The sequence below is a fragment of the Tigriopus californicus genome, chromosome 1 (assembly GCF_007210705.1).
Source record: "Tigriopus californicus strain San Diego chromosome 1, Tcal_SD_v2.1, whole genome shotgun sequence".
Lineage (NCBI taxonomy): Eukaryota > Metazoa > Arthropoda > Copepoda > Harpacticoida > Harpacticidae > Tigriopus > Tigriopus californicus.
Window position 1 is genome coordinate 1,324,111 of NC_081440.1, and position 16,598 is coordinate 1,340,708.

A 16,598-nucleotide genomic window follows, 5' to 3' on the forward strand; every position below is an offset into this window, starting at 1 on the left:
GAAATGGAAAGAAGGTAGCCATCGCGTGTGGACTGGTGGGACAGTAGCACAACAGTTTCGACATGAAGTAACAGGAATGCCAGCGGGAAAACCAGGGATGAAGATTGGACGTCTTTCTTTCCCCTCATCCTTCGTCATCCAGAATATGACAGTTGGCCTAATGATGGTTCATATTTGCTAGCTGGCTTACCAAGTTCCCTCACGTTTCTCACCAGCAATCGTCCAGATCAGGTCAAAAGATAAGATGAAGCTGTAGACAGATGCTCTTCAATTGAGGCCATACATGGTCTTGTACTTCCAGCCCTTCATAGGGCGTTGACAATGGCCTACTTACAAACAAATAATAAAAAATAATAGAAGTGTCATGTAGATTATTGAAGCAATTCCCCCTCTCAGGATGTTTTTTTGCGCTGACACACCCAATAAGTGGCTAATAATAGGTCAACATTTTGGCTACTTGTCCCACCAAACCTTGTTTAACTTTCAATCAGTGCAAAAAAGCCATTTGCGACCATGCTGAAATCATTCCACTCCAATTCATTTTTTTCCAATTTAAAGTTTGACCAATAGAAAACACTGGAATCACGTTAACTATTTCATTCGTTTTCCGCAATGCAGTCCTTCTTTGTACGAGTACTGTCGAGGCTATTTCCATGTACAACGTATGTCCGAGGATGTAAATTCAGGGATAGCTAGTTGGTAAAAGTACATAGAACCGAAACTGACACAAGTGTTTTAATGGCAAGTGCTTAGAGTTGATGAAGGTATTCACATTCCTCTTGCTTTACAGTGTTTTGGAATCAGCTGAAAAGACAACCACGTTGCCGAAGTGGTCTGTCTTTTTCTATGGGGCTTTCCTTTTCAAAAAACCAACAAGATTTTAGCCAAACGCATTGGTGTGACCATTATATCATGTTATACATGTTTTGCCTCTAAACCATGACACCAAGGCCGTTTGTTCATGGATGGCTGATGTTTCATATTTTCCATTAGAATTAGTGATGTTTACACGATACAGATTTTTACGAACAAATGCATTTCCTTGAATGGGTGGGGGAAATGGTGTAACCATTAAAAATGATGTAAAAGGTCAGGACAAATGGCGTCTTGCCAATTCTCAGAGACGTGGAAATGCAAAGCAACACATGCCAATGCTAATGGTTTTCCTTGAAGTGCCCACTTCAAGATGTGGATTGTTCTTGATACAACGTGTGTCTGCACTTCCATATGACGAACTATAATTGTTTTAACACTTATCTGTAACGTCAAGGACTGGGCCAGGACAGAGTTATTCGTCTGACCTTATTCTAAAACGGCAGACACTCCAAGTCTATGCCTTAATAAGGATAAGAATGATTGATGAAGGTCATTGAATCTTTCCCCAACTCAAAGAACTGGTTGTAATGTATGTTGTATCAACGAGGAGTTCGAATACAACAACTTGTCTTCTTTTTATTCAGACCATTGGCTCGATTATTTTCTTGAATCAAAAGCAATGAAAGCAAATGCTCGCGCAAGTTAGGCAACTTTTTCCAAACTCGTACGACATTTTCCTCTTACTTTACGTCTCAAATCCCACTCGTTTACCTTTTAAGGCTGCCCCCAAAAGGCTTCTTATTAAGGTAAAAAAAAGAATCATTTCAGAGATTTGAGAAACGACAATTGGGTTTCCAATGAGACATCAACTAAAGGCTGAGGACGTTCAATCCAAACCTTGCATTGACAATTGGCAAAGGTTGAATCTCCAATATGTGTTCAACATGACGTCACCTGTTCCATTGTTGATTCGTTCCAGGTACATCTTTTTCCCTAATGAGGAATCCTTGTAGCACTATCATCATGCATGGGGTCTTTCGCGGCTTTCTCCAACGAGGATTGTGTCATGAAATGTAGACGAATGAACCACTACAAGTGACCAGGATTAAGAGTGCCACAGCTCTTGCCTTTGCTCTTTATTACGACCTCGAATTGGGAACCAACCATGTTCACCACCACGAAGAGACCTGATTGGATTCTATCACACATATCGTCTTGTAGAATAAACAAAGTGACAAAGAGGAGCCTTTTAATGAGTACGCTTTATACAGTAGAACACAGACATGATTCATGTTTGTGGCAAAATTTTCCTGAGTGTGGTTGGTGGGTCTCGCTTTCTCAGAATCTGCCTTTATACGTATTCACTTTATTTTCCATATGCATTCGTGTTAGAACAACCCTTGTTGATTGAAATGAACAGTGGATTACTATAATTCCATACATTTCGTATTATACCACAGCTCTCTCCCCTAATCCTTTTCCCATCGAATGGTAAAGCGTCAAACTGATAATCATCAAAACCTAATTACAATGATACTTTAAATTGAATCAACGCATTTGTCATTCCAAAAATGTCCGATCCAGAGAAAGCCATCGAGGGATCCATGGAACACGCTCTCCGTGTATGACTTCTATACGTACATACGTATGTCCACGGACAAGCAAAGAGAGCGAGGAGGTCCCGTCGATACGGCAACGGATCCCCATCACTCCACTAGCGACTTTTCGGGGTCTAACTTTCTCCAAACCAACACATGTTAATGATTGGTTCGAGGACCAATAAACGAGGCAAATACCTCTTCCTAAAAATCGACTGGGTTGGAGCTGCTCGGCAAAACTTGGCGAACAATCAAAACATCTATTGTATGTATAATCAAATGTGTGTGTGTGCTGAATGGTGATCATATCAGTTTATCCAGTGAGCGGTCTAAAGGTTTGACAAGACACCAAATTGGTTTCGATCATGTGATCTTGGATTTGAAAACGAAGCCGTTAGAAGGAAGTGAGTGCTATCTTGAAATGCTTTTCATTCCCAATCCCTGGCCAGTAAGAATTTGCTCATGAATTTTTGATCCACGACAATACCGCGAAACGTCCTTGTCCCTCCGAGCTGACTCACAGTTAGAGATTTACTAATCGAGTGGTGGATGTACCTGCCGGATTTGGATCCCCTAGCCTTGCGTTCATCTATCTCCGTTGAAATTATTGTCCAGTACATTTTAACGTTTCCAATGCGAGACTAACACATCATGGGTTGTGGAGAGAGCAAGATCAAGGAGATCAATCTATCTCCCGACGATCGTGACACCATTAGGACGGTCAGTGAAAACGTGTCCAACGGTCGGTTGTCGGCCAAGTCCTCGCCAGATTTCTCGAACGATGACGAGATGCTTCCAAACCGATTGCTGTCGGCCATTCCAATGTCAGATTTAGGCGACTCATTAGACTCCAGGTACTTTGGAGAGTCGCTCAACTTTAGTCACGTGTCCAAAAGTGGTCTTTTGGCGTCGGGAATGGGCAGTGCGGAGTCAGGCGATTCCGCCGATTCCGGGTTTGATGGCGAATATGAGGAGGAGAACAGTCATATCATCACGGAGCATTCCGATAAGAGCGTGGTATCAAAAGTGGAGGCCGAGTTCAGACCGGTCGAACTACCTGAGTTGCTAGTGATTACGGGTCGAGCTTGTGCCCGCATTCTGTCCGGATATCAAAAGAATAAAATGGAAGAGGCCAAAATCTTGGACTCTCTCCGTGATGAAGGGTTATTGGCCAAGCCCAAAGGGAAAACGGCCGGAGGCATGAGTTTCGAGGTTGTCGACTCTCACCTGGTGAATCACGATATCATAGATACTGACACTAATCCAGACGTATTCGTGTCGTCGAGCTTCATTCCCAAGAAAAAGTTAGAGCGACTAGAATCACGTCGAATCGTGAGTAGCACGGCTGGTTTCAGTGTTTTCAAGTATTTTCTGATGTCTTTCTTAAAATCATAATTTTCTTCCAGAACATTCGGAAACCCTCGGCTCATCTAGAATCTCGATTAGCGGAGGCTGAATCTCGACGAAAGGCTGTGGAGGAAGAGCGAGTCAAAAATGTGTTAGAACGAAGCGGTCTGGAGCGTCACGGCCGCATGCGGTCCGCCTCCGCCATTCGAAGGGACAACAAATACTCGGCCACCGTGGCCAATCGACAGCAACAACTCCAACAAATGAGGGACAAATTGAAAGAAAAGCACAAGAAGAACGACTACATTCGCCTCAAAAAAGAGCTCAAGAATGATACCCCTTTGATGGAAAGCGGGAATTTCAAAAATAGTGATCACTTCTTTGACGACTAATGTACATTTTGGTATTTCTCTATTGGTCCAGATTAGCATCCATTCAAACATTTGTGATATCCCTACTCCTTTGAAAATACACGTATCGGTTGAATTGTGCGCATACAAATTACGAGAACAAGCAACCGGAAAATACTTGGCAATGCGAGGAACTAGGGAGACCAAATTACATAGGGTCCAAGTAAGAGATGATGGAAGGGTAAACAAATAAGTTCTTGCTTGGCATCAGCCATTTGCCCTCTCTCACCCCATCCGAACCCGAATGCTTACCCTATTTCTATGTTTACTTTCTTTCTACCCGGTCTGAAATACCTTCAGTCAAATATTTTACCACCTCCCGAAATGAAGTTGAATCCAATTGCTCATCTCATCTGCATTTTCTGTGCTTTTGCATGTGCAAATGCCACAGTGGGACCAATTCTTAAAGCGGTCAGAATTACAACGGAGAAGTCAGAGGTCCTCATTCCGGATTTTGAAATGTATTCGGGGCCCATTATTTTCAACGAAACGTTGTCAGTCGAGTTTGATCAGGACACGGAAATGAACCTAGAACCTAACTTCGAACTCGACTTTGAACTTGAGGACAGCCTACCCTAAAAATTTCTTCATACCCTCGTGTTGCCTCTCAACATATCAGAGGAACGTCTTGAGCAAGATATGGACCACCATGAACAAGCCAAAGAGCAAGTTCTCATTGAAGAGTTCTACACTGAACCGTATCCAAGTCAATTCGAGGACATACCGGCCACAACTGAACCACCCATTGCAACTTCAACCCAATCGTTTCCCAAGCCTTGTCAAACCAAGATTTGCGAAAAATGGGCCACTTACCTATCTGGACCAATGAACGTGGCCTTTGATCCTTGCACTGACTTTGAGGGTTTTGTGTGCGGCAACTGGCCAAATCTTTTCGAAACGCCACAATTTATCGCGTCTTGGGGAATTTTAGAACAGGTAATCAGGGATGCCATTGGAAACATTCGTAAAATGCTTTGTAACGTTTTGAGAGATTGTCATCACTCGTTTAAAGCAACAATACCTGATCCATAAGATCAGCGCCTTACTCCTTCGAACCAGTGAAGATGAGGATTGGGATCTGTTCCTTACGGCTAAGAAGGCCTTTCAGAGTTGCATGGACCTGGATGCCATTGAGAGAAACGGATACAAACTTTGGAAGGAAGAGGTGGAGGATGCTATTAATGGATTTCCTATGGCGGAGGACTTTTGGCGCCAGGGAGTCTTTGACCCAAATGTTATGGTAAAATATCGGGATCTTATCAACAACATCTACGCTTGCAAAGCTCCATATTAATACAACTTCAGTGTTACTAAATGATCTTTAAGAGACAAGTGTAATAATTCTATGGAGATTTTCTCGTACTACATTTTTGATCTTTTGATCTGGTTGGTACGTTAACCACATATTGGTTCATTTTCGTTTTTTATTGAACGTTTTGACTGTTTCAATCTCATTTGCAAACTGTTATAAACCGTGAGATAGAGTGTTTACTACCTCTAGATCTTTTTTTTAGATTGCAAAAACGCTGAGGTTGGTGGGAAGCAATCCTTTGATGAATATTCGAGTGGAAGATCGAGTGAATCTCACGAGCAAGATCCATATTGATCTGGCTGAGCTTAGCCTTCCATTGTCTGTTCTGAATGATCACGAGATGAATTTGCACACATTTGGAGCTTATGTGAGGCTCATGTATAATGTGGCCAGGCAACTTCACAAGGACGAAGAAAAATACGAGGAGCGTAAGTTGGATTCGGACTTTGGAGAAGGTCTTGCCACATCTGAAGATGCTGAACAAAAGCCCGAGCCTAACTTAGGATCTGAGAGGATTTACTCATTGCCTATTCTTCCGAACGCTAAAAGGCTCATTGCAAATGGATCCGGTGAGCACCTTTTTTAAAGCCAAATAGCTGTGGTTTTAAAAGTCAATTGTCTTTTAACAAAGTGCTCGAAGAAGAGGACCCGCTGATTGAGAACGAAGCTCAACGAAGAAAGCGCGGGATCTTTGATTTACTTCCTCGTGTTGATGAGAAGACGGCGTCTACTATGGAATTCCAAATGATTGCAGAGCAGGTTAGTCAGCTAAAATCGGAACTATCATTGAATCCTGTTGGTAGAACAACGCAACTGCTTTGATCCTAGGTTCAAAATCTGGCGGAATTCAAAATCGATTTGGGTAAGATGAAGTCGATCTTTGACTCCCCCAACGAAGAGATACCATTCTCCCAATTGAAGTCTTTGGCTTTGGACGACGACACTCCATTGAAATCGTTCATGCCTCACTATCTGGGCAAGCATCAATTCAAATATACGAAAATTGACTTCGAAATCCTGCTCCGAAATGTGTTTCAGGTAACGGATAAAAACATTGCCATCTTCTTGAACATAACGTTAGATTTTAACATCAAATATCTATGTGGCCCAAGCTATATCAATGGATTTTGCCCTTGGACTGGTTCAAATTAAGATGTCAACAACATTATTGAATCATTTCAGGACATTGAGGGATTTGACCCTCATGATTATGTGTACGTAGTGAATTCGAAGCAAATTGATGCCATTCAAAAGGTGTACTCCCACCACGACAGAAAAACCATTGCCAATCTGATTGGGTTCCACACCTTCCTCCAGGCCGTTGACCACATGCCAGAGGTCTACAGAAACATGCACGCCAATTTTAGAAAAATTTCCTTGGGACTAGAGCAAGAAATGGATCGGTAGATGACGATGTATTGTTGTAGGAAGATTCCCTCCAACTAAGCTGTCACTTTCCAGGGATGCCATTTGTGGCAAAATGATTGTCAGCCATCTTCCTGTAGTCATTGCTCATTTGATGTACAACAAAGGAGCAGATCGACGACAATCTTGGGCACTGGCTAAGATGGAAAGTGTGATTCATTCCTATCTTCAGGTGACCATTTACCCTTTCATGCATCATGTTATAACAATTAAACCAAATTGATGTTCCCTTAATGCAACCCTCAGGACCAAGGGATCCAAACGGAAAGTAACAAGTTTCCCGATTGGTTGATGAACAGGTCAGCTGTGGATGAGTTCTACGACGGCATTAAATCTTCGGAAATCGAAATGGGAAACCATCTGAAGAATTGGGTCTATCTCTCGTCGTGGAACTCCAAAAGGGAATTACAAAAGTTGAGTTCGAAGCGATTTGGAACGGACTGGAGTGCAAAAAAGTTACTCAGCACCATCGATTTACCAATCGTTCCAATCGATTTGTTCCCCAATTTCCTTTTGAAACATCCTCTGATAGACCATCGAGCCCCAAATTATGCAAATTTGGCAGGTTTGGGCTGGATTGTACTCCAAAGAGAGATCAACCAAAGTCACAACGTCAGCTCTAACTATACTCAAGGAGACGTAATCGGGCACATGTTGGACATTTTAGATGGATTATCTCCCACGCCTTCTTCAGATCCCCTGCCCGGATTTGAGGTTTACTCCAATCCGCAAATGCTTTTGATGTGGTTTGGTCGTGTGTGGGGGTGTGGCGGAACTCGTGCCACTCCTCCGTTCCTCACAAAAGGCCAAGCTTGGCGAGCGCATATGTTCAAAAGTCTGAATCATCATGTGCAAGAGCAGTTTTCATGTTCTCAGAGCTATTATATGCCAATGAGTTATAATGAAACTGTTTTTTAGATTTCGTTTGAAATATTTGAGGTGAGAGCCATGGACAAAAATAAAGCTGTCAAGCCGTCTCGTTCACAAGTGTGTTTTCGTTTTCCTTTTAAACCAGGCTTCTTTCGGAAACCAGATTTACTTGTTCAGTGTAAGTAGTGCTGCATAAATGATGGTTTTCGCAGGAGTCAAAGGAAAGCGGCTCTTGTTAATACTTTTAAGTGCTGCTATGGCAGTAGTTGTTTTTCAGTACTGCCAATTGTTACCACGATCAACCTCAACTTTGGAGTCAAAGTTTCCTTACTTTCCTCGAAGTTTATCCGTTGTCAAGTAAGTACGTTCAAGCAAAGCTTTGGGACTAACTTATAAATTGAAAATGATTAGGAGTATGAGTGAATATACGATCGATGACATCACACTCCACCTCTCAAGCTTGCACAAAACCGACTTGTCTTCGGGAAGTGACCCCACAAACTGTCGACCGAAGAGAAAAATAGGATTTCTCAAGACAAGAAAAACCGCTTCCACGTAAGTTTGGTGCGATTTACGTCGCTATATTACGATGCTCCAAAAGGAAATATAATACGACATTTCAAACTGGTTCCTGGTGATGGAATTCCAACTTTGAGGGCTTAAACTACTCGAAACTGAGCTAAAAACAAGCAATAGGAAATAAAGTCCTACGTTTTTTGTAGACCCATATAAAAGTATGACACTTTCAGTTGGAATTACTGGCCTTGCCCGTTTCCAGAAGTAAGGCGTGTCTCAGTGGTGGACTATATAATGAAGAGACCTCGCTGAGGCCCGTATCCAGTCACAGATGGTTTCAGTTTCAAAGAAGTTAATACAATAGGATAGGACATGGACGTCGTGTGTCTAGATATCTATGGATAGGATCACAGGATCAGTTTGTTTGGTTTTTTGTATCCCTTTCTGCCCAGGCGCCATCTTTCGGATAAGTAGGTTGTGTCAAGGGTAAAACTGACACCGCTTTTTCAACCAACAATTGAACTTCTGTCTCAAAGCAAGCTTACAGTTTTATCTTTTTATAATGCCAAGGGGTACAGAGACCCCCGCAACGACCCCCGTAAGCATGTCCTAATCTTTTAAACCAATTTCCATGAAAATGAAGTAGTTGCAGAATGAATATTTGAAAAACAAGCTCATTGCACACACCAATAAAGATTGTTATTCTAAAGATGATGCAGCATGAACCTTAAATTGTCCAAGTACTTTTACTATTCAAAGTGATGCTTAATCTGTGTGAGCCCTTGGCACAATTCTTGAATAATTTGAAGAATTTAAATTTTCTTCTCCCATCTCTATCAAAATGGTCAAAAAAGAATTGATTGAACAAACTGCATGTTGGTTTGGGTGCGCGCTGCATATACATAAGTCAAAGGACAACTGACAGTGCCCCAAGTAGTGTTCAAATTCAAGTGTTATAATTAGGGGTCGGAAAGATAATTTGTTTAGGTCAAATTAAGTTTTTTAACTATTTTGGTCATTTTTGGGCAAAAAAACTTTTTCACCAATTTTAACCAATAAATGACCAAAAGCCAAGGATTTTCGGGTAAATGAAAGGATTTTGGCCATATTTAGGAGAAATTTAGGCGAAATAAAGGAAGGAAGTTTAGGCCTACTTTGGGTGACAATGTTTGACAATGAGCACATAACGACATATTACAAGTGATCTAACTAGAGGTCTAGCCGTCTACTTAGATCGTGACTTCTATATATAGTCTGGTGCCGATTGTTAACCCTCCCATCGTTGGTCGCCAAAGTAATGCTCGAAAATGTAAATAAGCGCAATCTTGAGGTCAGAACCAAAACAAAGGGCCTATTCAGAACTAGCAAGAGGCTGAGGGAGGTGGGCGAGTGCTTAAGTGTACATCCTCGAACCATTAGTGGGTGGAGTATTTCATGCAGAAAACGACGAACCCCTTTACTACAGACCCGACCAAGGGCAAAGGTCTGGGTTTACGAGAGTAAGTCTTTAGATGGTCACAAGTCAGAGGGTTACCAATCTTCTTTTGACTAAAATTGCATCATTCATAGTTTAATGTTTGGTTTTCCAATAGTCCCTTTTAAGGGAAATGACGTTTTCACTCAGAAATTTTCATAGTTCATAGAAATCTGATTTTTTAATGATGACTAGTATTTTTTTTTTCACTTTCTTATGACTTATTTTACATTTTCGGAACTTATATCAGCTGATTTTCATACCTTTAAAGCAATAATTTTGACCAAAATAAAAAGCTATTTTTCCCACCCTTAGTTATAGCTTGTATTAGACAACTTGTAAGAACACTAAAACAAAACAAAAGAAGTGTGGTTTTGATTGCCTAGATTCTTTGATCCCTTATAGTCCATCTTTTCAACCTTTTTTCTCTTTTATTGAATTATGATGTTGTTATGATAAAAAATGTAACATCTCGAAAAGGGCAAGAGCTTATTTTTGTTTTCACCAAGAGTAGAGAAGTGTTATCATTGGACCAGAACTTTACCCTCACACTGTACAATGGGAACCCAAACCCAAAAAGCCTGTGGAGTGTCAAAACACAACAGAACTCATATTAGCTGCACTATCACCCATAATCCGCTTTGGTGGCACTAGGAGCCATCAGAAAATGCTAGTTTTTCACAGGTTACGCCTAATTGTGTTTTTACAATTTTTACAAGTCCCACTGTCATTGAGGAATCGATTACCTTTCCATAGAACGGTGGGTAATATCTTGATGCGCTATGGATACTATGCCAATCTGAACTTTGTTCTCCCTGAATCCGGAAATCACCTGGGCGATCCTCGGACCGATGTGCCCTTCAATGTCGAGTCCATTGATAATACCCCTTGGCATGATGAGTTCATCTCCAACGATCAATACGAAATGGCAGCTTTGCATGTTCGATGGAACCAGACCGCCATGAAGTGAGTAAAAAGAGCTATGGTGATTTTGTTAACCGATATTAATTTCATCTTCGATATTATATTTTCTGTCCAGTCTCCTATTAGGAAGACAAGCGACCTATATTACTTTATTGCGAGAGCCGGTCTCTGCTTTTGAAAGTCTCTTCTCTTATTACAAGTTTGAAGATCGATACAATTTGACCTTAGAGGAGTACATCGACAGGTAAGGACGTAAAACTCAGGGTTGAGATGCCGAGAGTATGTAACAAAATTTGTTTTCTTCACAACGCCAAGTTATCACCGACGTATCAACCTGGCATGGAACTCGGTGTTCTCTAGTTTGAGCCTCAAAAGGTTGTTCCCAAACAAACCGTAATTTCCAAAATGTCTTCGAACCCAAATTGATCTCATCATGTGAAACTGGGTTAAATTATAGCTCCAGATTATCAGTTTCAAACGGCCATCACTTCCATTTTATTAGTAAAGAAACATATATTCAAATGTTATGTTCTATTTTTGAACATTTTTTGCTGAATTGCTTTTTCGTGTGTTCTGTTTTATTGCTTCTCTTTAGCTTTTCTAACTACCACAGGAATTGAAATCCTCAGAAGTGTAGTACTCGAATAAGCCTGACAATTTTACCTTATCAAGGGCCGAAAACTGTTTAGGTTAACCAGATTGAATCGTCTAGCCAATTCAAGTTAGGTTAGTCTTAGAATCTAGGATATAAACCAACGCATCATCGCGTGAACAATGATTGAGGATTAATTTCTTTTTGAGGATTAATTTCCTTTGAGTCACGTACTATTTTAGATTCCAGATGATTAGAGGTAACTCCAAGACTGACAGGTATAGCTGTGCCCACGTCGGCATTCAATAAATTACACTTTTTACATACGCACATTTACTTGTTTGCACTTCTTTGCTTACCTAAGCATAAATTTGTCATAGCTCGAAGAAACTGAACTGGAGAAACTCGTACTGAAATGGTTGTAAATTGTTTGATTCTCAGCTTAATAACGTCTGTTTTGTGCGTAGATTGGAGACCAACCCACGGTGGTCAAATGAACGGTTCCATGGTTACTTGGGATTGAACCAACAAGCCTGGCAAGTAGGATTGACCAGATCTCAATTGAACGACCAACGGTTTGTCCAAGAAGTGATCCGCTGGATGGATTCTCAATTTCAATTGGTGATGATTATGGATCAACTGGAGGAATCTTTAGTGCTACTATCTCAGCTTCTCTGCCTTCCATTAGCTCTAATGGCAAGCTTATCGAAAAACGTGCGAGTAGCAACATCCCGGGTAAGATAACAGCATGTACAGGGCGACCACGAACAAGCGGAAAGAGTTTAACTTTATATTTCATCAAAACTAAGAATCTTGCAGCATTGTATGAACTTCAAATTTGATAAGCAAACACAGTTTTAAAGAAGTTTTTTTGATATCTTCTCAATAATTCCCCCCTAACTCTCACAACATCATCAGTCTTCCATTAAGTAATTGGCAAGATGGCCGAATGAGTTCAGGATCGAGGTCAGGCCAATCAGCCTCTAACGCTTGTTTGAAGGGATCGACACTGGACGACGGTTTGACCCCGACCTTCCTCTCAAGAATGGGCTCAATGGAAAAGTCAATGACGATCAGGTCTGGAGAGGAAAGGTGCCAAAAATGTTTCACATTAGCCATGTGGCTTAGGGCCCATTTGGTTATATTTTGACCTTCATATCCCGAGATATGAAGATGAGAAGCGGTTTGAGGCCATTAGATGTCAAATCAGCCCACACCATGACAGAGGCTAGTTTTTGGCCACGAAATATCATCCTCTGTTTTTCAGAATGTTCTCCAGGTTTTTGCCCATAACTTGGTCATTGGGAGCATTGGAAACCACTTCTATCTTGAGAATCTCATATGACCAGATCACATAAAGAAACTTCCAAGATTTCATCCAATTACAAAGCATCTTTGCCCCTTTGAGCAATCCCCTTGCTCACTTTGAGGTTGTTCAGATTCTTCGCAAGTTTTCTGGATGCTGTTCCCCGCTTGATGAAGTTTGATTACTACTTCTTTTGGAGTGCAAACCAGTATACGGTCCCGCTTAAATCTGGTCGCCCTGGATTTCAGCCCATTCAGAGAGTTTCTGTGTTACAGAAAAGGCACCTTTTTATGCATATACATATGATCATTTTAAGATGCCAACCCAAGGGCTATCTAGGCGTTCTTCTCTTTCTTTAACTATTGCATTTAAAAGAGGCTAGCAGCTTAGCTTTCCCTTCTACTTCACCCAGTTCGATCCCAGGCTAACCGAGTTCCAATCTCTTCGTTGTAAAAGGTGCCATCTGAATCCGAAACAAACATGCATTTTTCCTTGTTTCTATAGGCTCGATAAAACTTTGATCTCTTTGCTGTTTCAGAAAAAGCTTGACGAAGGTCGTGCCCACATTCTTAGGGAACACCAAGCTGCCGACGAGGCTCTGTATGCCTTCTTCAAAGATCGATTGCAGAAACAAATTAAACAATATGGCCACAACAGGATGTCTCAAGCCGTATCCGAATTAAGACGATTCAATGCCTTCATCAACGACACCTGTGTTGAGGGATTAGAAACCAGGATTACTATGAATGTGCCCATCTTACAGACGGTGGTCAAGAAAGACTCCTTGGATTGCCGTCTGCATGGCACAAATCAACCGAATTTTATCGATTTGGTCCGAAAGAAGCAATACGCCAGGTGGAAATCGAGTTCCATTTCAACGATGGATTATTGACAATATTACATCTAATGACATATCATTTTTTCAATTCCTTGTTTTTGTTATTATCTTCGTCCATTGTACCATAGAAGTCTTGATAAGCTCCCAACATGGCCATTTCATCGTAAAAGCTGGCCCTATCCAGCGAAGGTTTGAATGTTTTGGTACGAGGAGTAGGCGTTGGCGGATGAGGAGTTGTGGTCCATCCAAGAAAAGTCTTGGCCTTTTCCCAAAGTGAAGCCTTACTTTCATGAGCGATAACACCTTCAATAGCCATAATCAGGAACGTGCTCAAACACATGCTGAAAACAGCATACGAGGCTTTATAATTTGAACATGAAATAGATATGTGTAATTTCAAAAAGACTGCATGTATTTTATGAGGGGTGATTCTAATGCTCTTGGACAATATCTCCATCAGCAAGGTCACGAAGAGGTATTAAAAAGAGAAAGAAATGCGAGCGAAAGACACTAAACAGTTGTTAACAAGTGCATGCTAGGGAATTGAATCAATGAAGGATGCTAGATCAGCCCAGATTGATTTGCTCACCAGATTATGATTGGCCGGCTTGACGACATTTTGTCCTCTTGAACGAAAGAAGGTTAAGTTTGGACTGATGAATAAGAGCAGAACCAGAATGAAGCACAAATTGTATTGATTGTTTGAAAGGTCAGGTAAATATCACGTCCACCGCACCGCATCGCAAAGAGAAACTATCACATCATGGGGCACCATCTCAGCCTTGAAATCCAAATGCCATTCATAGTTCGTGAATAATATGCAAGTCAATCTCAGCGCTTTGAAGGAAGGTTGGTTGGCTACACCTGTCTAATCTGATAATTACTCGATCTTTTTGTTCATCACAACAACATTTATTCCAACATTCGTGGAAACTTTCAGGGGTTTGTGGGAAATCAGGGCTTTCAAGTTTCGTTTCAAAACATAAAAAGCAACTATGAAAAGGGGAAAGGGGATAAAGTGGACTCTATTGCAATAAAAGATAATATTATCAGACTCGACATGTATCTCATATTTGGAATATTTGGATTGGATTTCTTTTTGAGAGCCCTGTTATTGTTTAAAAGTAGAATCAACGTTTCATCATTANATCAGGGCTTTCAAGTTTCGTTTCAAAACATAAAAAGCAACTATGAAAAGGGGAAAGGGGATAAAGTGGACTCTATTGCAATAAAAGATAATATTACGGTTATTTGTTACCACTTGAACTTTACATGATATCTGGTTAGCCAACGAGTTTTAGTTGGCAGACTGCGTTAGTCCTTGAATATAAGGTTGATCGGGAATTTTGGTCCAAAACTGATCCAAGTCCGACTTGAAAGATGCTACCAGATCTGATTGGCCTGATTTGAGTGCTTACTCGACATGTATCTCATATTTGGAATATTTGGATTGGATTTCTTTTTGAGAGCCCTGTTATTGTTTAAAAGTAGAATCAACGTTTCATCATTAAGAACTAGATTTAACTCAAACTTCATGAAATAAATTGTAATATCATAGTTTTTATATCTGTTTTATGAACCTTGGAAGCAATTTTTTTGAACAACCGTAAATTCCATTCTTTTGGCATTTGGTAGCTTGTTTTGTCGAATAAGGTGGCAAGTGCCATAGTATTTCCATCTTTTTTTCCATTCTGCCAACATTTTCGTTCGCAGGTTTTGCACTTTTTGAGCACTCCTAGTCATCTCTGATTGCCTCTCTGGTCCAAATTTCTTAGGTTGTGTGACTAGAGATTTGATTCCAGCGGGAATTAAATTACGTAACCAAACGATTGTAGTTTGGTGGTTCAAGGACCTATATTTCATTCCTCCAAGAGACTGAAGCTCCATTCCAAGTGATCCAAGGGAGTCAGTCTTCTTGATCTTCGTGTCATTTTGCATTCCTTGAAATGTCGTACTCCAGCAAAACTTTGGATGTGCTAGAATATGCCCAAGAACATCCTTTAACATGTCAAAGTAAGTCATCCGGTGCCCACCAATGTCAAATTATCACGGCATCCATCTACTCGATTACGTATTTCTTCCATAGGTGAGAAAATGGCTTATTTGCCATTGGATCAATTGGACTCATCTCGTTTGCCTGACGTAGTAGCCAAACTAAATCGTGATGACATTATTCTACCCCTTCATGAAGCCAATCGAATTAATGCGATTAAATCTGATGACAAACGTCGCCAGCATTTGGCTGACGTCACCATGGCCTTGCTTTACATTCCCTGTGGAGGTATGGTTCTTTTACATTCATATTATAAGCACTGGAAGTTCTCAAATAGCACTTGTTCAATTTATTTGTCACTGGGCATCATTTCTTGTCTGACATTGTTTTCAGTTACAAGCCCCGTTACTTTGAAAGAACGATATAACTTTGGTATCCAAACGGATGAATCTCTCCTTTGCGCAGGTCTAGATGAAGCTCATGACATCGTTTTACCGTATAGCTGGCCCGATCCAACGGAGCAAGCCGGTCAGCCCATCAAGGACAGTCCAGCGTCTCACGAGTCCAAATACGCGCACGCCTTTGTTCATCGCAAGGAGGGAGATATTCACGGCGAGCTTGGCATGATTGGCTTCGATAACGCCTGTTACTGGTTTGGCACAACTGGCTATCATCCGCTCTATCCTGTGGTGAAAAGTAGAGCCTTGGACTTGGCCAAACATGTCGATGAGGACACTCAAAAGTTGGTCTTGGAACGCCTGGATGGATGTGATTGGTATCCCGATAGGTTCACCAAACTTTGCGAGATGGCTTTGAAGTCTAAGGATGATAAATTGACTAGTTATTGCTCTGAGGTCACACGAATGGAATGGAAATTGCTCTTGGATGTGTGCAATAACATTGTTAATCCAAGTCAATTGACTATCAAAGTATGAACAATATGCATGCCATTGTTTTCGTAGACGCTTGAGATAGTAGAGATAAGACCGGTCTTGTTCCAGAAAATATTTTCCGTCGGAGGATACTGACAAATAAAAGTCGAATTTATCAGTGCCGGTTTTACAATGTCATTCTAAGCTTTAACATGTGATTTTAGGTCCATCCACGTACCATTGGTTGCATAGAAATGATCATTCCATATTTGTAAGCATGAAATTTTAGAAGCAAACTTTCATCT

The 16,598-nt window shown here is 40.9% G+C and overlaps 4 protein-coding genes and 1 long non-coding RNA gene across 5 annotated transcripts; 4 read left to right on the forward strand and 1 right to left on the reverse strand.

The window, feature by feature from the left end:
• The first annotated feature begins 2,824 nt into the window (after positions 1 to 2,824).
• On the forward strand, positions 2,825 to 4,252 carry LOC131877989 (uncharacterized). The gene is made up of 2 exons (XM_059223869.1): positions 2,825 to 3,746; positions 3,821 to 4,252. The coding sequence occupies exons 1-2, from the start codon at positions 3,066 to 3,068 to the stop codon at positions 4,151 to 4,153; spliced, it is 1,014 nt and encodes a 337-aa protein (XP_059079852.1). The 5' UTR covers positions 2,825 to 3,065; the 3' UTR covers positions 4,154 to 4,252.
• Positions 4,253 to 4,387: 135 nt separating this feature from the next.
• On the forward strand, positions 4,388 to 7,908 carry LOC131877948 (uncharacterized). The gene is made up of 8 exons (XM_059223801.1): positions 4,388 to 5,107; positions 5,184 to 5,411; positions 5,686 to 6,052; positions 6,115 to 6,242; positions 6,312 to 6,521; positions 6,666 to 6,886; positions 6,945 to 7,080; positions 7,155 to 7,908. Exons 1-8 carry the CDS (start codon positions 4,811 to 4,813, stop codon positions 7,824 to 7,826), a joined length of 2,259 nt encoding a protein of 752 aa, XP_059079784.1. The 5' UTR covers positions 4,388 to 4,810; the 3' UTR covers positions 7,827 to 7,908.
• A 37-nt stretch (positions 7,909 to 7,945) lies between these two features.
• LOC131877964 (galactose-3-O-sulfotransferase 4-like) lies at positions 7,946 to 13,516 on the forward strand. The gene is made up of 6 exons (XM_059223824.1): positions 7,946 to 8,135; positions 8,190 to 8,333; positions 10,525 to 10,734; positions 10,808 to 10,936; positions 11,752 to 12,019; positions 13,129 to 13,516. Exons 1-6 carry the CDS (start codon positions 7,975 to 7,977, stop codon positions 13,480 to 13,482), a joined length of 1,266 nt encoding a protein of 421 aa, XP_059079807.1. The 5' UTR covers positions 7,946 to 7,974; the 3' UTR covers positions 13,483 to 13,516.
• Positions 13,447 to 14,453, reverse strand: LOC131878045 (uncharacterized). The gene is made up of 2 exons (XR_009372942.1): positions 14,018 to 14,453; positions 13,447 to 13,769 (listed from the first exon to the last, which is right to left on the reverse strand). It is a non-coding gene; the product is annotated as an uncharacterized LOC131878045 (long non-coding RNA).
• Positions 14,454 to 15,251: 798 nt separating this feature from the next.
• Positions 15,252 to 16,471, forward strand: LOC131878024 (uncharacterized). Its single transcript, XM_059223927.1, has 3 exons — positions 15,252 to 15,441; positions 15,515 to 15,709; positions 15,887 to 16,471. The coding sequence occupies exons 1-3, from the start codon at positions 15,375 to 15,377 to the stop codon at positions 16,354 to 16,356; spliced, it is 732 nt and encodes a 243-aa protein (XP_059079910.1). The 5' UTR covers positions 15,252 to 15,374; the 3' UTR covers positions 16,357 to 16,471.
• Positions 16,472 to 16,598: the final 127 nt, after the last annotated feature.